We start from the raw sequence: 21,500 nt of genomic DNA, 5'->3' as shown, positions 1-21,500 counted from the left end.
TTTGTCCATTTTTAATCACCAAAATAAAACTAAAATATTGGACGATGACCCCCTTGATGCTGCATGTCTGCATGATATGTATTAGATAAAGATATTTTTATTAAATTATATGTAAATTGCAAAATAAACTTGAATATTTTATATTTATAAAATTGACTTTTGAATAATTCTCTACGTTATATTGCATAGGAATTAAAAGTATTTAATAGTAGTAACCTAAAATAGGCCAGAAATAGAGAATAGTCAGATGAAAATATACTCAAGTTTAATGTTGCTGCAATAGTATTTATAAAATTCTTTTTCTAAACAGTTATATTCCAAAAACATATTTTTCATTAAATTTAAATTTTAATGCAGTTCGCTGGATATAGTTATGTTTTAACAAAGTAATCGGTTAAAGATAAATCATTAATGACTGGAAATTGAAACAAATATTCCAATAGTTTTAATGTGATTTATTTTTAGTTTTAGTTACGACAGGTTGGCTGTGCACAAACATAGATACGGAATGACAATTTCGAGATGGTTAAAAATAAAAATAAGTAAAACGATTTTTTTCATTTATCTCATTGAAAAATAAACTTTGTTTATATAATTATAAATATACACATAGGTTATAATTAGTACAATTTATTCTTGCATGATCAAGTCGACAGAAAGTATTAAATGAACGGGGTTGGACTTTCTAACTGTTAACGTGCATGGTGAATAGTTGCACCGCCTGTACCCTTACCGGCCTTACCTTCTATTTTAGTTATTGTAATATGGTCAGTAAAGATAGACATCTATATTTACCCTTTCGGTTTCAAAATTTGAACGGTAAATATATATTTTATGGGTTGATTACTAATATATTGGAAATCGGTTCACTAATCACTAAAAACTATTTTTCATTAGTTACCTATTTATTATTATTTATTACTATTGATTAAATATACTATTATATTTAACCAATGCTTAGTACCAATAATATAGGTACTTAAGTAACTTAATTCAAATAGTAAATTTTTAATTGTAAATAGACATGCACATATATCACGTCTAAAGACTAAAATAATTACTATTATTATTATTTGAAATTGGAGTCGTATAAAATAAACCAATTATCTAAAAATTGACTGACTAATACTTATGATATGGAGTATGGACATATAGTCACATAGACAATTCGTGATTGTGAATGTCGTATCTCGTCCATCAACATTTTTGAGTGTCAGACTTAGTAATAATATAATTATCTTGAATAATTGTTTGTACCATTTTTTTTAAAGCTTCCGCATTTTTTTTTACGTTTTCTCTAATAATTTTTAATATTATCTAATAATTTGTCTTATTACTTATTATTCCTTACTTAAACAAATAATAACTCGTATAGTTTCCTTATTTATTTTGTAATTATTTTTACTCAGTTACTAACAGTTAACATTAACGAAGTAACGAATACGTTACGCGTCATAGTAATAGAATAAGTCATGACGTACTTTATATTAGGTACAATAGGTACCGGTTTACATAGCAGTTATGAATTATGATGGCTTACTTAAGAAATTTCAAACTTTAAATTGCATTTGCGATCCCGGGTCTTGCTTTAGCCTAGGGCAGAGGTTTCTAACCGTTTTTGACTCACAGCACCCTTAAGTCATTTTCTAAAAATCCGGAGGCACCTTATGCTCTATGGCCTATAGACTAAAAAAAATATTTTAAATAATTGCGGCACCCTGGCTGGGAATCTCTAGCCTAGAGACTGTTAATAATATTATTTGTGCTTTTCTTATGGCTATCAAATGTTTATAAAGGATTACAAAAATGTAACCATAAACTTTAAAATGATAAATTAATCAATCTTAATTTATTTTATTTTAGAGAGGACAATTTTGACCGAAGAAAATCACACAAGTATCGTGACAATAAATCACCTGAAAGACAACACCGAAGACACAATTCAAATTCCGATGATGATCGTAGAAAAAGACCAAGGCATGATCGCAGAGATAACTCAAGACATCCAAGCAGCAATTTAGATTCTGATCACCAATGGGGGGGCACTAAAGACTCGTCTAGTGATAAGAAACCGGTAGTAAAAAAAGAAGAACCAAATTTTGAAACTACTGGCAAATTGGCCGAGGATACAAATACTTTTAATGGCGTTGTTATAAAGTATAGCGAGCCAGCAGAGGCGAGAAAACCTAAACGACGTTGGCGATTATACCCATTTAAAGGAGAAAAACAATTACCTGTATTACACATACACAGACAAAGTGGGTATTTACTCGGACGTGATCGCAAGGTGGCAGACATACCAATAGATCATCCATCGTGCTCAAAACAGCATGCAGCTCTTCAATACAGGTTAATTTCAGCCAAAAAAGATGGGCGTCATGTCAGGTGTATTCGGCCATATATTATTGATTTAGAATCAGCTAATGGCACATATGTTAATAACCAGCGTATAGATTCTAAAAAATATGTGGAATTGATGGAGAAAGACGTCATAAAGTTTGGGTTCAGCTCTAGGGAGTATGTGCTTTTACATGAACATAGCACGGATTCTGGAGATGATGATAGTCTTGCTGAAGACAATCCAAATGAGGAATCCAATGCAGATTGATTGCAAAACTTGTCTTTATGAATTAAGAAATTTTCTTATTTTTTTAAACTGTAAATAAAATCAATTTTGATACAAAAAAATCAAACAAAGATCAACATTAAATTTCTTGTGTTTTAAATAATTTCCTTTGCACAATGAAATATAATTTTTTTTTGAGTATAGAATACAATGAATATTTTTGTATACCATTTCATGACCTGATAATAAAATAAGTTTTATTATATATTAAATAATGATATATATTTAATTTAATAACCTTATGTCTGTTAAGAACATCATTTTTCAACATTACAATTTTTTATACCTTATTTAGAAGTCTAAGAAATAAAATACGAATAGAACAAATTCTAATAATGGTTTAAAAAAGTTTTTGACTGGTCATTACCATAAAATAATAAAATAATATTTAATCTCTGTGTTAATAAGAAATAAGATTCTTGTTTTCTTGGTTATTACATAAAAATTAAAATGTTTTTGAATAATAAAAAATACTCAAATAGTATTTATAATAATTTAATAATCTTCAATAATAAACTTATTGGCTGTACTATAGAGAATTTCTTTAATAGTTTCCTGGCAGTCACAGTACTCTACCATTGGTCTTTTTATATTATTGTGAAGAAGTTTTAAATGAGAGTACAAGAACTGAATGTATTGGAGACCATCACATTCGTTTGCTTTAATTTCATCAATTATTTCATACAACTTAATTGATGATTTTTCTAATACGTGTGGATTGATGTCAGTTAATATTTTACATCTGTAAGGTAATAAAATAATTGAAAATATAGTTGTATAATAGGTACATAAAGATAATTATTATTTCTTACGCCGATTGTGGTTGATTACATAATACATCATACATTGGCCAATTGCCTTCACAGGACGAACACTGGCAACGAAAACAATATTGGTTTTTAAGTATTTGATGTCTAGTTTCTTTTGGATGTGTAGCATACAATAATCCATAGTTATCAAAAAGCTAAAAATAAAAAAAAATTATTTTAGTAAGATCAAGTTAACGTGCTTAGAGAAGTACCTATTAAAAATGAAACTTAAGTAGTTTCAAACTGATTAAATAAAAATGAATACAGCATTATAGGCTTATAATTTTTACAAATTCAATTTAAATTAAAACCGTACACATTATTTTGTTAACAATTTGTATAATTTAATAGTAATTATATAATTATTACCTGTGAGTCTTTAGAAATAGGTTGAATAGCTGTGAGGACTATAGTTCCATTATAGTTGTGTCGTACTACGTTAGGATCACAATGATGGTTTAACAAGCTCAATACTGGCATTAACAAAGAAGCAACTGGCATAAATTGATTTTTATGCACAAGACTCCATGTCTTACGATTTGGGGGTTGTGTTATACCATGCGCATTAGAGGAAACTGCACATATTATATGAACTAATGATTGACCAACAGTACCTAGTTGATGATCCGGTATTTGTAGACCCGCTAATTTCATAATTGAAACCATAACGGCAGCATAGCAATGTCTTAAAAATAGATCACTAACTGTTCTTTTAGTTTCATTTCCTTCTAATGTGTACACGGAATAAAATTGGTTAGATAAATATTTGCCATTATTAAAACCTCGCATCATTGGATCAGTAGTTTCAGCATTCAAAGTATGTACAGTAGCAATATACTTATCCAATCCTAAGTTGCAAACTGATTTTAAGAATATGTAAAGTGATAGATGTTCCATATGATCCATACTTGGCCAATTATTAAATGTTGAAAAAATAGAACATTCATATTTATGACCACTCTCATATGATTGTACTCGGCAAGTTTCATTACAGTAGATTACCTATTTATTTAACAGTATACATATTTGATAATTATGTTGATTTTATAATAAATAAATAAGGCAATTCATATATGTATGAGGCATATCCAGAAAGTAAGAGTACTGAGGCTCTCACGACTGCAGGAAATATTTTTTTACTATGTTCGCTACACTGCTGTATAGCTTTACTCCTCTTCTTTATAACAAGACCATAACAAGTTCAGTACATTGAAAACTGTGGTCATAAGAATTTTTCTCGTGAAAAATGTCGATCAGTCTGCCGCCACCTCCTTTATCCACTTATCGACTGCCCCTTCACCTCCTCATCAGTAGAAAATTTTTTTCCATCTATGTGCTTCTTCAGGGAAGTGAACAAATGGTAATCTGAAGGCACCAGGTCGGGAAATATGGAGAGCGGTTCAAAACATCCCATCCAAATAAGCCCAAAAATTGCTTCACAACATGGGCTGTGTGGGGTCTGGCGTTGTCATGCAGCAGGCAGACTCCTCTTGTTAACAGACCCTTCCTTTTATTTTGAATAGCTCTCCTCAATTTTTTTAGCGTTTCACAATATCTTGCTGCTTTGATGGTCTCCCCCTGAGGTAAATATTCAATCAATATGATGCCTTCGTGGTCCCAAAACACTGATGCCATGATTTTTTTAACTGAAATGGTGGTTTTGAACTTTTTGGTTGAGGGTGAACAATGGTGTGACGCTAGTGTTCGGACTGTCTCTTGGTTTCATGCGTATAGTGTATAACTTGTTATGGTTTTGTTATAAAGGAGAGGAGTTAAACTATACAGCAGTGTAGCGAATATAGTAAAAAAATATTTCCTGCGGTAGTGAGAGCCTCAGTACTCTTACTTTCTGGATATGCCTCGTATAAATATATTTTGAATCATTTTAATTTTAATGTTTATTTTGCTGTTTCCCTTAAATGTATTTTTTTAATATTAAACTAAATAAATGCTTTTAAACAATTTATTTATTTACAAAATTTAAGCACTAATAATTAACAGAAAAATGACCAGACAATGCTTTTTAATAGTAATAAATATAAAAGAAAATATAATATATATTTTACTTTGGTAATTATAATGAAAATGTCATAAATTCTTACCAAAGTACATTTTAAACAAGGTATGCCACTCAAACAACGTTTAAAACAGTTCTGACAGTTATGTTCATAGGATTCTCGTCTTAGTACCCCAGCATAAGGTTTTTCAATAGCAAGGACATCTCCTGAAATATAATTAAAGATTATATTATAATTAGATTATTAATTTAATTATACTTATGGTTTTATTGATGAATGAAAAAAATATAGAGATAAGTGAAAACACCATTCTATGTATCAACATTTAAAATGCTTAGGAAAGAAAACTATTAGATCTATTATTTTATACATCACTATTCAATAATTCAATATTAAAAAAATGTATTTATTTCAATTATCAAATAGAAAATATAGGAAGGTATTTAAAAATCTAAGTTCAAAGATAATTCACCAACAAATATAGGTAATCAATATAAGATATTAAAAATTAAGTACATGTATTTTAAATGTTTAACAATAGCTAATACTTTTTCAAATAATTGAAGTTCTTAATTCAAACAAACTATGCTGTAGAGGTTGATTATATTATATTAACCTAACTGTTAGTTTACTATATACCCATTTTTACCTGGATTAATATCAGATGAAACAACCAAACATCTACCCATTGATTCAGAATACTTCATTTTGACAAATTTGGATAATGCTGGAATATTTTTGTTTGAACCTCCTAATAATTTAATTACATTTAGTTCATTATTTGTCTCCTTTTTATTTGTTTCTTTTAAAAGCTTTTTAATTTGCATTTCAATATTTTTTTTCTTTTCTTTAGACAGCAAGGCTTGCGATAAATGAGTCAAAAATTCCTTAAAAAAAAATTCCTAGTATTATACTTTGTAATAATGTTGTCTGGTACACTTACTTTAAATTTTAATTTGGCTTGTGATGTTTTCCCCATATGTTCTAGACATTTCACTTCTCTTTCATATAACTTGTAGGCCAGTTCAGTAGGATATTTTTTAGCTAAAGCTTGGTGTATATCATGGATACAAGCCTCATATTCTTCTAAATAATAGAGTGCAGCTGAACGGTTTGCCAAAGCCAACACATAGTCTTGGCTATCAATTTTTGCAGTCATAACACTCTTATTGTACTCATAAAGAGCAGAGGTATAGTCTCTGTTTTGAAATTTGACATTTGCGTCAGCTCTGATTTTTCGAGCTTTTTCATTATTTTTGGGATTTGTCAATTTACATACTATAGGTAATCTTTCATATTTTTTAAGTAGATTATATGTATACAAGAATTTATCCCCCGCAGTAGGTAATTTTGCAAATGCAACATACACCTCACCCATGGTTCCATTTTTTTGGAAACAATCCGTATAAAATAAATCATTGGTATCACGGTTAAACATTTTCATGTCGAAATCACAAAACATGATGAATGTAATTAAAACGCAAACATTATAAACAGTATACACTACACGATAAATATCAATAATGGGTATTCAAAAACAATAAATAAATAATAAAAAGGCAATTAATATAATAGGTTAAAATCTTGTATGGAATACTGAAATCTGTGTAGTCGATAAGATGGTAATGAAATAGAATATGTAACACAAAACGCACTATTGTAGAATAATAAAATAATTGAAATCTGAAAACGAATTCGAGACGTTCAAGTACTTAACTATCACAATTTCACAAAAAGACACCAACTATTTAGCGATTACACAAATTACAATCGTCGAAAACTTGAACCAAGGCAAAATAAAATTATTGGTCATAGATTGTCACTTTAACGTAGAAACGCAACTTACTGTTTAAGTACTATTGGCCGTTTAATAAATAATAATTCAACGTATTAAGATGATTAGAGTCCTGACACTCTGAACTTCGGGGTTTGAATGGTTTGAGCAGTTGCCAGTTGCCGCCAATTGGGCAACGCGCCATTGCCACACGCCTGCATAGTGCAATGGACATAATATAGATGCTGCTACACTATACCCCTCCCAAAGCACGTGAAATAAATATAGAATACAGAATAAAAAAAACCATTTACATGAAGCCTAAATTAGAATAATATGCCTAAAAGTACGTTTATGTAAATAAAAATATCTATTTATGTTTTGTGATTTCGTTTAGTTTCCAGTGTTGCCAACGCTTTTATTAAAGATTTATTCGAGACAGAAATTATAGAATATTAGTATTTAGCACGATTAAAGATATATATTAAAAAATAAAGATCTTTAATCATGGTATTTACTATTTAGTATATTACAGGCGTTAGGCAAGGTGGTATAATATCCACCTTGATTACAGGAATGTTACATTTTGGAAGAACTTCAAGCACTTGACTGTATAATTTATACGGTAGCTCTGGAACTTAAGAGTAATTACTCTATGCTCTGGAAGTTGGGACCACAGAATAGATATATACAATAACATTACATTATATTAACACAACATTATAACAGTCATGTCATTTTAGTATCATTCAATTATTCCAATTAAACCTCACAAAATTGATATTGTAGGGAATAATAGAATGTAATATTATATCGGTGATTTAACTTATATATAGCAAGTTACATCCACGAACGAATTTATATTGCATACTATAATACAATCCACATTATGATAGTACAACATACAACTAACAGTAACAGTCGTGGACTGTGGTTATAGGTACTTATAGATATTATAAACAACAATTTATTGTACGTATATCTGTGTCATAGAATAATACTATATTAGTCTAATATTTGTGTAGGTGACAATAATTGTTCTGTGATACAATCACATAAATATAATAAAAATATATTTTTTTACCGGTACCATTTTGTATCTATAGTACTTGGATCTTTATTTTTTCTCTAAATACCAATAAAAGATAAAAGTGATTCTTCCATGATGAAAAAGATTATCACGGTTGTCGAACAACCATGATTTGGTAAACAACAAATAGATTAACACTAGAAGTACTTACTATATATATATATATATATTTTTATGAACGATCATAAACGATAAAACGAATATGAAAGACTAAACGATCCACTCAGACGTATTTTTAACGTCTTATTAATACGTTCTGTCGTTCTGTGAATTATATATTAGTTGGTAATTTTTATTTAGTACCCGCTTGCAACTATGGGGTCATCTAAACACAAAAAAAAGGACAAGAAGAAACGACATCACTCAAGCGATTCGTCGGACGGTGACTTATCGTCCAAACACAGGAAAAGAAGACATCCATCTAGTGATTTGTCGGATGTCGATGTATCCAATAAACATAAGAAACACAAGAAACATCATAAGAAAAAAGAAAAGCCTAAGGATAAACATGCCAAGTATCACAGTTCAGGCAAGTTATTTTAATAATGTGTTGAATCAAAAGAGTATTACAAATCAACTGGAGCAACCAAATAATGATTTCATAATTTTATAATTTTAAAATTTAATTGTTTTCTAAATTATTATTTTAGTATTGGTATTTCGACATCTACAATACCAAAATATCATATAATATAGAATGTGTAAAATAATTGTTAATGCACCTTTTAAAATAATTATCTATACTAATTACTGGCAGTCAAATCATTTTTTGTTTTTTAAAAAATAATAAATATATATATTAATTAATATATGTTATACACCTATTATAATATATTATTGAGAATAGTAAAAAAAAAAAATGTTTTTCAATTATTTTTTATGAAAAATGTTGCATTCTATCATATGATTAATATAAAATTGTTTAAATTCATTCTATTTATTTTAGATATACATGATTATATTGTTTTATTTTATAATTTTAGATGACGATGTTATTTTTGTACCACCACCTCCAAAAATATCTAGAAATGAGGTTCGAACTCCACCACCTCCAAGTCTTACACCACCTCCTCCTCCTTCTATATCATCAGCATCAGATAGTTTGTCTATTGAAGAAACAAATAAAATAAGAGCTAAATTAGGTCTTAAGCCATTACAGATGGACAATAAAGAAACTACTAAAAGTAGAGATGATGGATTAGAAGTTATTGCTGGTGATGAAGGGGAATTTGTTCATAAACCAGCTGGTAATGAATAATTAAAATGTGAAAAATATTTATTGTTTTGATTAACTATTTATTTTATAATTATTTAGTAAGCTTAACAGAAAAAAATAAAAGTGATAAAATTAAAGCAAGAATAGCTGAGAAAAAAGAAAAACGTATGATTGAAAACAAAATATTAAATGTTAAAAAGTTAGCAGATAGTGATTCAGAAGAAGATGCTGTTAGTTGGGTGAAAAAAACAAAAACTATTCAAGAAGAAATGGAAAAAGCAAAGAAAAAGGTGATTAATTAGTTTTTATTTTTTATTAATACTTGAGTTATTTTACTATTATGTTGTTTGGACTGATTTTTCAGCAATGTTTTTGTTTTGTCAAAAGGCCCAAGAATTGGAAGAAATGGACAATGTATTTGGTGTTGGTGATCTCATAGAAGAGAGTACAAAAAGTGAAATGAAGAATTTTTATTCTAGTAAACATTTGAAGGGATTAGAAGTTCAACACTCAATGGTATATAACACAACACTTTTGTGCTTTATGTTTATTTAATTATCTTAATTTTATTTATTGTTTAGGATGAATTTGTTGAAGGAAAAGAAGTTATTTTAACATTACAAGATAAAGATGTATTAACAGAAGATGCAGATGTTTTGGTCAATGTTAATATGGTTGATAATGAATCATATAAACTAGTAATAATAAAATTATTTATTATATTTTATATACAACTATTATAAAAATATATTTCTATTTTCTATTTAGAATATCGATAGACGAAAGCAACGTCTAAATTATAGTGGTTATGATGAGTTAGAAGACATGGATATTGACAATCCAAGTGTGGTCCTTGGAAAATATGATGAAGAAATTGAGGGTTTGAAAAAAAAAAGTTTTAAACTAGGTATGTTATCAAATATATGTTATAAAAATTATTAGTTTATCAAAAATAACTAATAAATGTTGTTGTTTTTTATTGTTGAGCTAAACAAATTTTGGAAAAACTTTTTTTTTAAATTTAACCATTTCAATTTTTATTTTATCTAAATCAAATCTAATTTCAAAATGTAGAATGAATTACAACTAACTTAACTGTAAACAGTTTTAAATCTTAGAAAATTTATTATTTTAATAATATTGTAATGAAACACACGTATAATATTAATAAATTATTATATTATCTTAAGTTTCTAACAATAATTCTTTTTTATAATTTTATCGTTCTTCATCAAATTTAGTACACATTTTGAAATCATTAGTTCAGGTTTTCAACTAAAATATAAAGCTTTAGTTGGGTTAGAATTTTAACAATGTTCAGTTTGTTTTTAAGATAAACAGCATCATCCAAGTATAGTTAGGTTAAGTTAAAATGTAACAGCTTATAACTTATAACATAATTTTTTATTATAATTTTTCGTTATTAATTTTATGTATGAATTTATTTTAGGTGTAGATGAGTACAAAGTAAAACGAGATACTATAAAAGAGAAATTAAAAAAAAAATTGAATCAAGAAACTTTAAATACAACTCAATTGAAACTAGCATCTGATTATTATAATGATACTGAAATGAGTGTTAAATTTAAAAAAGTTAAGGTAATTTTATTTAATAAGTAACTTGAATAATAAGTTGTTAACTTATTTTTTTTTTAATAGAAAAAAAAATTAAGAGTGAACCCATTGAAAGCAGATAAATTGGAAAGATCTTTACGGCTTGCAAATAATAATGCCAAAGAAAATGATGATCTTGATGATATTGATGACATATTACATGGTATGTTTATTTTTATAATAATCATTATTTATATTGAATGTATGGACTTCAGTAGATTTATTAGTCATAGCCTTTATGTAATTGTTGTATTTAAATTTTCCTCATTTAAAAGTAACTTGCTTTTTGACATTAAATTTGATTTTTATCTTTCATTTGATATGATCCTTTTGGTCATACAATCATTTTGATTGTATTAACATTTTTATTAAATATAAACTTCTGAGGAGCCTCAATGTAAATAAACTTTGTTTTGTCTGTAGTACCCTTGGTTAGAAATTTACCTAGATACATAATTAAGAGGAGTCTATAGTTTATAATCTTCTAAGGAGCAAGTAGATTTTGTAATATTGGTACCAATGATTTGATGGTCTGAAGCATGTCTGATGCATTTTTTTTAATGCAGTAAAGTTGTTATTTGCTAAGTTTGAGTAATTAGTTGTCATTCATCATCGGTGTTAATTGAACTTGGATGGTAAATGACTCATGTCAAAATGGACATGGTGTCCCGGTCGTATTTTGTGTTTAAAATAGTTAATTTAAAAGTTGAAAGCTAAGTTTGAGTATCTAGTTATTAATCACGACTAGTGTTAATTGAACTTGGGTGATTGAACATCAAACATCAATTGGTAAACAAAAGTTATGAATATCTGCTATACATTCAGTACAATTATTATATAATTATTCATATATTATAGTGCAATTACAGCCAAAGATATTGAATAACATAGTATCAAATTATTGTGGTTAGTATCAATAAGGTCTTTAATTGGTAACTGCATTACATTTTACTGTCAAGGTATTTTTTTTTCTATAAAATAATTTGAATAAAATATCAACCGTCATATTATCCAGTTATAACCACCAAAGATAAAAAGTAATAATATTCAATGTATTATATTAAATGAATAATATTAATATTGTGTGGCTTGATAAAGTGCATATACCAATTAGCATTGACTACTACAGTAAAATTTCATTAATCTGGACTAATTGGGGCTTCAGTTAGTTTATTTTAATCTATGGCATAAACTAGCATAATTTACATATTATAAAAAGCTGTCCGGATTAATGTGATTTTACTGTAATGTTATACAATACTGTTTCTTAGATTTCTTTTCCTTGGATTAGTGACCACCTATAAATGTAACTAATACAATATGCTATGTTCTTATTATCCATAAATTATGAATCAAAATAAAAGTCTTTATAATAATAACCATAGAAAAAATAAACAATTTTAAAAACCTTCTAAAATTGTATTTTAAATATTAAATAGACAAGCCAATGGATGTCTATAATATGAAGATGGAAAATGAAGAAGATGATGACATGGGATTGCAATTGGCATTAAAAAAAGCAAGAAAATTAAAACAGTTAGAAAAAATGGAAAGAAAATGTGACTTTGCTGATACATTGGTTGTAAGTATTTTTTTCATATAGTAATGTAACTATTTTTTTATTATTGTTAATTATTTCATTAGTTAGGTATGTAAATTTAATAATTTAATAATTTATAATAACATTGAGCTTAAAACTCAACAAATAATTTGATATTTCATAATAGATTTAATTTTTTTTAGAAAACTGAATATAATGATAATGCATTAGGTGCAATTGTGTTAAACTCTACTGCTGAATTTTGTAGAACTCTTGGAGATATACCAACTTATGGTAAAGCTGGGAATAGAGAAGAAGAAGAAGATGAATCATTAATGGTAGTATATATTATATTGCATATAATATACATCAGACTAATATTATTAAAATTTTAAATATACATATAAATTATATTTGTTTAAGGATTATGATAAAAATAATATAAAACAAGAACATGCAGCTAACTCTGATGAATCCAACGATGGATGGAGAGAAGTAGAAATGGGTTTGTCATGTTTTTATATTTTTAAATATAAATTGTTTTTTTTAAATTTAATTTATTAATTTCAGAGAAAAAGTTGATAGATCTAAAAACAATTGATAGCAAGCCGATTTTAGAACCAGAACCTGATTTGGGTAAAGGTGTAGCTGGTGCTTTAAGATTGGCTATGAGTAAAGGATATATTGAAAAAGAAGAAAATGCTCGGCCATCGGCTTCACGATTTGCTCATCTACAAGCTAAAAATTATTCTATTGAAGACAAAACATTTTTGTAAGTTACAATGTTTTAATATTGTAATTTTATTTTGTTGATTTCATCAAGTATGATAAAATACATTTATAAATAATTAATTTTTAATTTTAAATTAAATTAATTATGTTTATGAATTTAGAGCTGAAGATGATAAATTAAGTAGAAGAGACAGATACAGTGGTCCTACAGTAGAGTTTAGAGAAAAAGACAGTTATAAACCAAATATAAAACTAGATTACATTGACGATGATGGTCATTTATTAAGTGAAAAAGAAGCATTTAGGTTTGTATACATTTTAATATCAGAAATTAGAAGAAATTAATAAAAATACGAATAACTCAATACCCAAATTATAAATGTATTAGGTATTTGTCACATAAATTCCACGGCAAGGGTCCTGGCAAAAATAAAATAGAGAAACGTATAAAAAAAGCTGAACAAGAAGCCGTAATTATTTAATTATAATAAATTTAATTTAAATTCATACATTTTAATAATTTATTAATAATTAATTTCATTTTTAGCTTATGAAACAAATGAGCTCAACTGACACACCTCTTGGTACATTGAATATGTTGCAATCTAAACAAAAACAAACACAATCTCCTTATATTGTCTTGAGTGGAACCAAGTCAACTCATCAAAACCATGGGTAAAAATTCAATTTTTTTTTTTATATTAAAATGAATTTAATACATTTATGATTTTTGCAGAGGTTCAATTTCAAAAACAAAAATTGGTTGAGATAAATAATCATTTGCAAACATTTAACATTTTATTGGTAATGTAACAACGGACAATTATTGCTTTTATTATTTGATACTGTAAAATTACAAAACTTATTAGATACTAATTAAATTATACACCCTTTAGATGTTATCTTATAAATTATATGTATTAAGACATAGTAATTGAAATATATTTTATAGACAGTATTAAAATTTAAATGTTACAAAATTAAAATTTATTGATGTTTGTGTTTTTGGATTTGGAATATTGGACATATTGTTGGTTAGACAACTTGTGTATTTATGACTCAGTCTAAGGTATGTCATTTTGGTCAATTTGTGATGAGTCTGATGTTGACGATGTAGGAGAGGTTGTCTTTTTCTTTTCGTATGTTTCCATTCCTTGTGAATATGGTGATTTACTGTTTGTCATAAAATAGTAAATTCCTTTTTGGCTATAAAACAAAATCAACATTTATTAAATTACCATTGCATCTATTATTAGTTATTATCATATTTGCGTTTTCTGCAGTGTAAGGTGTATATTATATGTGATGAGGTAGCTGATGCAGGTGTGCTGTTACCGTAGGACATAGATTAAATATAGTATATATATTTAATCTATGACTGTTACACAGGTGTTCACTCACTTTTTGTCCACATGTTCACCCATGACTATTAATGGCGACGTGTCGGAGGTTTTACAAAATTTTAATTTGTACATTATGTAACTTATACACTTGACAGCTAAAAATGGGTTGTTGGTATTTATTGACTCTGCAAAATATTCAACAGCTCGTACGTGGCTGCACGACGTATCTGTGGACAATTAAACAAAATCAATTAGTGCTCAAACAATAACAACAAATACATTTAAATAGTAAATACAACAATAATACACCCTTATAATGGGCACGATCTACTTTTATGATATTAATGTGTACTGTGTACACTATACAGTATGTCAGTACACTACCGATGTCAAATAAAAAGGTATAATTACTAGTGCCGCATCCAGGTTGTGCGATACCATTATTGGCATAAAAATCCAAGTGACCAAGTGGTGAAATTTTGCCCTTGAAGCCTATATTGCTGTGCACTACGTCTACGAATAGCGCGTCTGATTTGTCCAATACTTCGTTGCTGAGTAAGAACGTGTCGAACAATGGGGAAGCTGGGTCTAGACCTGAAATAGACAAAAGGGTAATTTTACTTGGTGAGTTCACTATATCGTTTACTATCTGGTAGATTAGCAATTTAAGGTCGTACTCGTGGGGGTTTATAATTGCTTAATATTTTTCCCTCGTCGGAAATTTCTTGGACTACATAACTAACGAAAATTTAATATTTATTTTTAATTTTGAACCTACACAATGTCCTATTTTAACACATTTTTGGGTTATTTTGGTTATTATGATTTATGAGTAATTAATAATTTAGTAATAAAATGAAACTTATTCACAAAAAATAAAGGTTTTAAAGTATTTATAATGATCTAAAAATAAAAACAAGTGTATGATAAATTTTAGGTGATACTCGAGCCTCCTAAATTCAAAAAAACTAGTTACGCCTATAGGTTATAATGTTTATAATAATTATAAATTTATAAATAATAAAATATTAAAATAATTATAATTTATAATATAATACCAATTAAATTGTTCATTTTTCTCTTATCAAAAAATTCAGTCAAGAAGCCGCATGTGTTGTCTCCATCTTACAAGTAGGTACGTGACATAGCAAATTTACGCTCAGCAGATCACGTTTAGCTCCGTTAGTTTAAAAATATTATTAGAGTGAATCGGTCTATTATGAAACTTGATGGTAAGAACATTATCTATGTTTGTATGCTGGTTTTTTACGATAATTAAGTTTTTAAGTGAGTTATGAGCATTTTTAATTTACGCTATGTTATATACGCATAACTTGCTAAAAAATTGAACAGTTGTATAAAACCAGCATACAAACCGATAATGTTCTTACCATCAAGTTCCATAATAGGTCGATTTACTCCAATTTTTAAATTGATGGAGCTAAATGTGATCTGCTCACTGCTGAGTGTCAATTTGCTATGTTACGTACTTGTAAGACGGAGACAATACGTCGTGCGGGTGTTAAGCCTTCTTAAAGTCAGTTTTTTCCACTTTTGATATCAATTTCTTCCTCGTCAACGCTCTTTCAGCTAATAGTGTAAGTGTAATAAATTATGCATAGATACGAAAAATATTCATCTAGCTTCCAAATTAAGAAGTTTGAGCTTTTCTAATGTATGTGTTTGATGTAAATGATATGTTCATTATCATTATGTTTCCAATAATTGTTGAGATATTATAATATCCTTTTTAAAATCTCACAAAAATAAAAAAAGAAGTATACTTAATAGTATCAATGATAATACTGTTATAGACGTTATATAGTCAAGGACTAAGGTGGATCGTGGATATATATCATATATATCCACCTAGGCAGTCTTGTAAAGTATTTGAGTAAATGTACGTATTTAAATGCTTTTAAAGTATTTAGAATACTTTTAAAATACTTTTTAAATCAAGTGTTTTAAATATGGTTTTGGATGTGTTTGTATTTGAAAATCAAATACTTTTATTTAAATACTTTATCGACTATTTTTCAATAAATGATCAATAAAATTATTATCTTTATTCTATAGAAGTAGAACTCAAAAGTAAAATCATTGAAATGTTATTTTATTTTATTTTAATTATTTTAATTATTTATTATATTTTAAAATAAAAGCGAAATATTATTGATTATTTTCGTTGAAGCCTATATTAGTACCTATATTGTGAGTTGTGACGTGAATTATTGGAAACTATAAATGTACGTTTACGGGATACGGGTTTTGTGTATATTACAATGTGTGCATATTATAAGCATAATAATTATATATTATTCTAAAGAAGAAATTTAAAAATGAATTGGTAATTTAATTAAAAAACACGTGCCCAGCAGCAGATGGTATTCTTCGAATTATTTATTTAGAGATAGATAATATTCATTTTAAATTATGGCATAAATTATGAAATATTATTTTATTAAGTATAATATACTTATATATTATATGAAGTACAATAATGTATATTACCTAGCTCGTAATTTATAGCTGTAGGATAGTTCTAGTCTACAGCAGGTGCTAGGTACCTAGGTTAGAAAATAAGTTGTTTAGTACCAATAGTACCAGTAGCTATCTGGTTTATATATATATGTATTTAGATAGGTATTTGTATTTATTCTTTAATACTTTTTGAAAAAAAGTACTTTAAATACTTTTTAATCTCATGTATTTGTACCTATCTATTTAAATACAAATGAAAAGTATCTTTTTACAAGACTGCACCTTGGTTATAGACTTATAGTGTTAGGAATTTATGATATTAGCTGTTGCACGTTTTACTATCGTAATTATCCAATATAATATGATTATAGTAATGGTGAAATTTGTGATTACCACCAATTTAATCTATTGTCTATATATGTTTTTCTACGGCGCCCGAATCTATGATATGTTTCGACATAAATTTCCAAAATAGTTCGGTAAAAGGTAGATATTATGTTTTAAGATTAAAAAGAGAAAGAATAGTTCTAATTGCATTTTATTTCACTATAATTTTAAGGAATAAAAATTAATTTTACCGATTTCCTTACAATAATTCAAAATTCAGATATATGTATAGGTAACTACAGAGTACTGACTGATTTACGTATGATGTTCATTGTTCATAATCATTTTTCAAGTTTGAATAAAATGCAAACATTTCTATAATCACAATTTTTTGTGGTGCACTTTGTTTTGCAATTACATCGTGTATAGGTAGGTACTAGAATATTTGATAAGATCAGATTAAATAATGTCGGCATTACCAACATTCATCAATATCGTCGTTATAATATAAATGTCGACATTCGCTAGTAAATGTTTACAAACAGTACAAACTTAACCAATATGCCAACATTCACCAATGACTGTGGTGTATGATGACATCATTAACCGGTGACTGTCAGCATTCACCAATTGCGGATATTCGCAGTAACATATACATACTACCTACATACTACCTAACTCCTCTTCAGATTGTTTTAGAACGCCGCAGATTTTATCTAAAATATATTAATATAAACAAGTTTCATATACCCAATAATGTATACCTATTGTTGTGTACCTAATATTCTATAATAAGTTTAATCAATTATTGAATATTTGAGTCTTATGAGATGATTGTCGAAAATATCTTGGGTAAGTATAATAATATAGTCGAGCATAATTTAAAAGTAAAATATTTATCAATCCAGCCGGGACTATATCATTCATTGATTTGATATACATATTTTGTACTATTTATAGTATATTTTTGTTTTTGAATAAAATATCTATACCTATTAAGTCAAACTATATCTATAATTTGACGTTAGACATATTTTGTAGTTAAATATAAACCACATATGAATCAAAGATTTTTTTTTACAATCAAACCATAAGAATAATTTAATAGTGTCTTTTACATATTCTTCTAGTAGGTATCTACTATCTAGTATAAGTAGTTTATTATAATAATGATACATAGTTAAATTTTTTAAATAAAAAAATATATTTATTATCATCTTAATGTATGTTACAAGTTGCAACGTAATGCGAATTCAAATGCTACTTATCAGTTATCACTCAGCCATTGAAGTCTTTATTCTTAATAATAATAACAATAAAGTTTTACATAATATATTTGGTGCTTATCCTAATCGCGGTTCATAACAATTGGCAATAATGTGATATAAATTGTGTAGGTACCACGGATATAGATACTATAGTAGATACTATATAGTATCTATATCCGTGGTAGGTACATGAGTAATTTTGTGATTAAATCCGTTTATAAGTTTTAGTTGTAAAAAAATGGGTAGATGATTTATGCATTCTGTATAGTTATGACTTATATGTTTTCTTAAAATATTTAGTAGGCTCTATCCATTCATCATTGCATATTATGAATAAATTATGATTTATGATTTAAGATTTACATTATCACACGATTAAACGTATCCTAAGGTATATTTTAAATCGTGTTCCTTCGAAAGGACGGGACGATATAGTGGCACTGCTATCTGCTGCCGTAATGTTAATCTACCTATTGAATGCGCTTCTATTTCGTCATCAGATAGCGGGTTCTATAAAGATATTAATGATATTATGATTTTTATTTCGAGATTTATTTTTAAACCCTCAATTAACTAATGTAATAGTTTACGAGGATGTGTGATGTATCTATATTCTGTTTATATATAGTATTGATTTCGGGTGTAGGTACATAGATCTCAGAAACAGCTGCTCTTGGAAAATGTTTAAATTTCGAACCAATTTCCTTGACTTAATTATCAAAGCCAAAAGGTATACAACGGTGATGACGAACAACATTCACCATATAATAAATTCTCTAAATTGTGTATATGTATTGTCTTAGTGATTATGCTTAACATATAGAAAGCGACTAAACGAGTAATTTATTGATCGACGGTGCGGCATTAGGCAAGTAGTTATGGTATGCACTGACTCGACCAGGAAAACTTCCTATCATCTGGTGGTCGAATAATACGGTGTTGTATTGTAATTATTATAATATACACATCGATATCGGTGTATTACGAGTTCAATGTAAAACGACAATCGTAAGAAAAAATAATTTATAATAAATAATAAGTCGGGAGAAGCTGTGTTGGCAGTATATAATATAGAGGTAATAGAACCTTTACCATCCAAACTAAATTAATTAATCAATAAACTCGGAACACAACATTACTATACTATTATACTATGCGGTGCATGATGATATTATGTGAATATGATTCGCACGTACCGGTTATCCGCTGGATCGTGCTGTTCATCAGCCGCCCGACGTGGCCGGCTACTTGAGCGCCCAAGCTGAATCCGACCACGTGCAAGTCGCGCAGGTATAGGTCTGGTCGCAATCTGAACAGCCTCAACAGCAACATCTTGGTGCATTTGCCCACCAGTGGCACGTTGTGCACCGCTTGCACGTAACACGGCGGTTGCACTAGTTCCTTGTAGTCCACCGATATCACGTTCAGGTTTTGGTATTCGAGGTATGCTGGTGGACAACAACCCGACAGACGGATATATATTAGTTTACGCGCGAAATGTTATTTTTTTTCACGCACGAAATTCGTACGTGTTTCACAGCTCCCCCACATAATTGTATTTAAAGCTCATTCTGCAGACGTATTTGGACAGACGTTTGCCTATGTATGCACGATATTGCTAACTCTATTGTCGCTACGATTTTAAAAATATATATATAATAGGTACCAGCTACTTTATTTTATTATAGATGTTTAAATCAATTCAGAATTAAATCTCAATTCAAAGTTTGGAAACAATGAAAAATCGTTTATATTTCCGGTAAAAGCATCAGTGTATGAATTGTTTATATCTGTCAGACACTAGACGTCTGAGTGCTGGATGACAGTCGTTGGCAATGTGCCGATTTTTTATATATATAAATGTGGTTATGATTTGTTTTTCGTCCATAATACTTTTATTTTAATGTATTTTTAAATTTTCATTATTGTTTGGAGATAATGAGCGTACAGTAAAACCTCTAAACATCAGACATTCTGCAAGACTCCTGCTTGCAGCTCCCTAACTGGCCTAACTTAATGGCCTAATTACGTCTGTACGATTTTACCGCGGCAATGGTTATTATATAGGTAGTAACATGCAGCCATCATGGCAATACAATTTTTTTACTTCGACAGCAACGTATGTTCGTCATTCTATGAGGTTATGGCTATATTGTATCTATTTTTAAAGAACAGTACGGGAATAACTCAACTATCAGATAGTATTTCATGTAATAATTTATTAAATAGGCCGGTAAGCCAAACGCATCGTAACAACAGTTGTATATAGCGAGTGGAAAACATTTTACAGGTAGTTTAGTAGTTACAGCATGCGTCGGCAAATCTTTTCTGTCTGCCGAGGAGAAAAATAGTATTTACTGTCCATTGGACGGAAAAAGGTCATTTTCCAATGCTCCAACCGAAATTAAAAAATTAAACTTTTCATGCAATCGTAACAAAATATATATTTTCAATGTCATTACTTATATTGTAATAATGTAGATTAATCAAGCTGGACAAGATAGTTATTTTTTTAACAAGTTAAAGTTAAGTTACTTTAATGTAAATAATAATCAGCTAAAATATAAGTTAGTTTCTGAAATTTTCTAAATTTTTAATTTAGTTAAAAGTTTTTTGGTGAAAATAAGAATTAAGTTAGAATAGAAATTAAAAAGTTAGTTTT

At 28.1% G+C, this 21,500-nt stretch overlaps 4 protein-coding genes across 6 annotated transcripts in view; 2 read left to right on the top strand and 2 right to left on the bottom strand.

The window, feature by feature from the left end:
* The first annotated feature begins 1,136 nt into the window (after positions 1-1,136).
* LOC132919022 (smad nuclear-interacting protein 1) lies at positions 1,137-2,608 on the top strand. The gene is made up of 2 exons (XM_060980374.1): positions 1,137-1,141; positions 1,864-2,608. The coding sequence occupies exons 1-2, from the start codon at positions 1,137-1,139 to the stop codon at positions 2,606-2,608; spliced, it is 750 nt and encodes a 249-aa protein (XP_060836357.1).
* A 351-nt stretch (positions 2,609-2,959) lies between these two features.
* LOC132922610 (SET and MYND domain-containing protein 4-like) lies at positions 2,960-7,533 on the bottom strand. 2 transcript variants are annotated; one of them, XM_060986203.1, is made up of 6 exons: positions 6,397-7,533; positions 6,103-6,355; positions 5,538-5,659; positions 3,805-4,437; positions 3,439-3,590; positions 2,960-3,368 (listed from the first exon to the last, which is right to left on the bottom strand). In XM_060986203.1, the coding sequence occupies exons 1-6, from the start codon at positions 6,913-6,915 to the stop codon at positions 3,122-3,124; spliced, it is 1,926 nt and encodes a 641-aa protein (XP_060842186.1). In that variant the 5' UTR covers positions 6,916-7,533; the 3' UTR covers positions 2,960-3,121. The 2 variants fall into 2 exon arrangements, with proteins under 2 accessions (XP_060842186.1, XP_060842187.1); XM_060986204.1 differs by having other exon boundaries at positions 6,103-6,340; positions 6,397-7,523.
* A 951-nt stretch (positions 7,534-8,484) lies between these two features.
* On the top strand, positions 8,485-14,405 carry LOC132922609 (U4/U6.U5 tri-snRNP-associated protein 1). Its single transcript, XM_060986202.1, has 16 exons — positions 8,485-8,846; positions 9,301-9,564; positions 9,633-9,823; positions 9,921-10,049; positions 10,115-10,231; positions 10,302-10,440; positions 10,984-11,132; positions 11,193-11,310; positions 12,587-12,729; positions 12,891-13,025; positions 13,111-13,192; positions 13,258-13,459; positions 13,581-13,724; positions 13,808-13,889; positions 13,967-14,094; positions 14,156-14,405. Exons 1-16 carry the CDS (start codon positions 8,633-8,635, stop codon positions 14,184-14,186), a joined length of 2,268 nt encoding a protein of 755 aa, XP_060842185.1. The 5' UTR covers positions 8,485-8,632; the 3' UTR covers positions 14,187-14,405.
* LOC132922612 (pancreatic lipase-related protein 2-like) overlaps positions 14,193-21,500 on the bottom strand; it is a 38,844-nt gene continuing 31,536 nt past the window's right edge. For both annotated transcript variants that reach the window (XM_060986207.1, XM_060986208.1), the window contains 4 exons: positions 20,035-20,286; positions 15,174-15,356; positions 14,821-14,989; positions 14,193-14,625 (listed from right to left, as the gene is read on the bottom strand). In XM_060986207.1, coding sequence (XP_060842190.1) covers positions 14,484-14,625; positions 14,821-14,989; positions 15,174-15,356; positions 20,035-20,286 — 746 coding nt within the window. In that variant the 3' untranslated portion in view covers positions 14,193-14,483. The remainder of the gene's footprint in view (positions 14,626-14,820; positions 14,990-15,173; positions 15,357-20,034; positions 20,287-21,500) is intronic.

The sequence above is a fragment of the Rhopalosiphum padi genome, chromosome 2 (genome assembly GCF_020882245.1).
Source record: "Rhopalosiphum padi isolate XX-2018 chromosome 2, ASM2088224v1, whole genome shotgun sequence".
Lineage (NCBI taxonomy): Eukaryota > Metazoa > Arthropoda > Insecta > Hemiptera > Aphididae > Rhopalosiphum > Rhopalosiphum padi.
This window is presented reverse-complemented; position numbering and strand designations above follow the sequence as displayed.

What these genes read in the sequence shown, in the direction of transcription:
- LOC132922610 (XM_060986203.1), bottom strand. Translation starts at nt 6,915, where the DNA reads ATGTTTTGTGATTTCGACATGAAAATGTTTAACCGTGATACCAATGAT. An exon ending in TTCATCTGATATTAATCCAG is followed by an intron (nt 5,660 to 6,102) that starts GTAAAAATGGGT and finishes ATTATATTTCAG; the next exon opens with GAGATGTCCTTGCTATTGAA. An exon ending in CTATTTCTAAAGACTCACAG is followed by an intron (nt 3,591 to 3,804) that starts GTAATAATTATA and finishes TTTTATTTTTAG; the next exon opens with CTTTTTGATAACTATGGATT.
- LOC132922609 (XM_060986202.1), top strand. Translation starts at nt 8,633, where the DNA reads ATGGGGTCATCTAAACACAAAAAAAAGGACAAGAAGAAACGACATCAC. An exon ending in TAGAAGTTCAACACTCAATG is followed by an intron (nt 10,050 to 10,114) that starts GTATATAACACA and finishes TTTATTGTTTAG; the next exon opens with GATGAATTTGTTGAAGGAAA. An exon ending in AGTGAAAAAGAAGCATTTAG is followed by an intron (nt 13,725 to 13,807) that starts GTTTGTATACAT and finishes TAAATGTATTAG; the next exon opens with GTATTTGTCACATAAATTCC.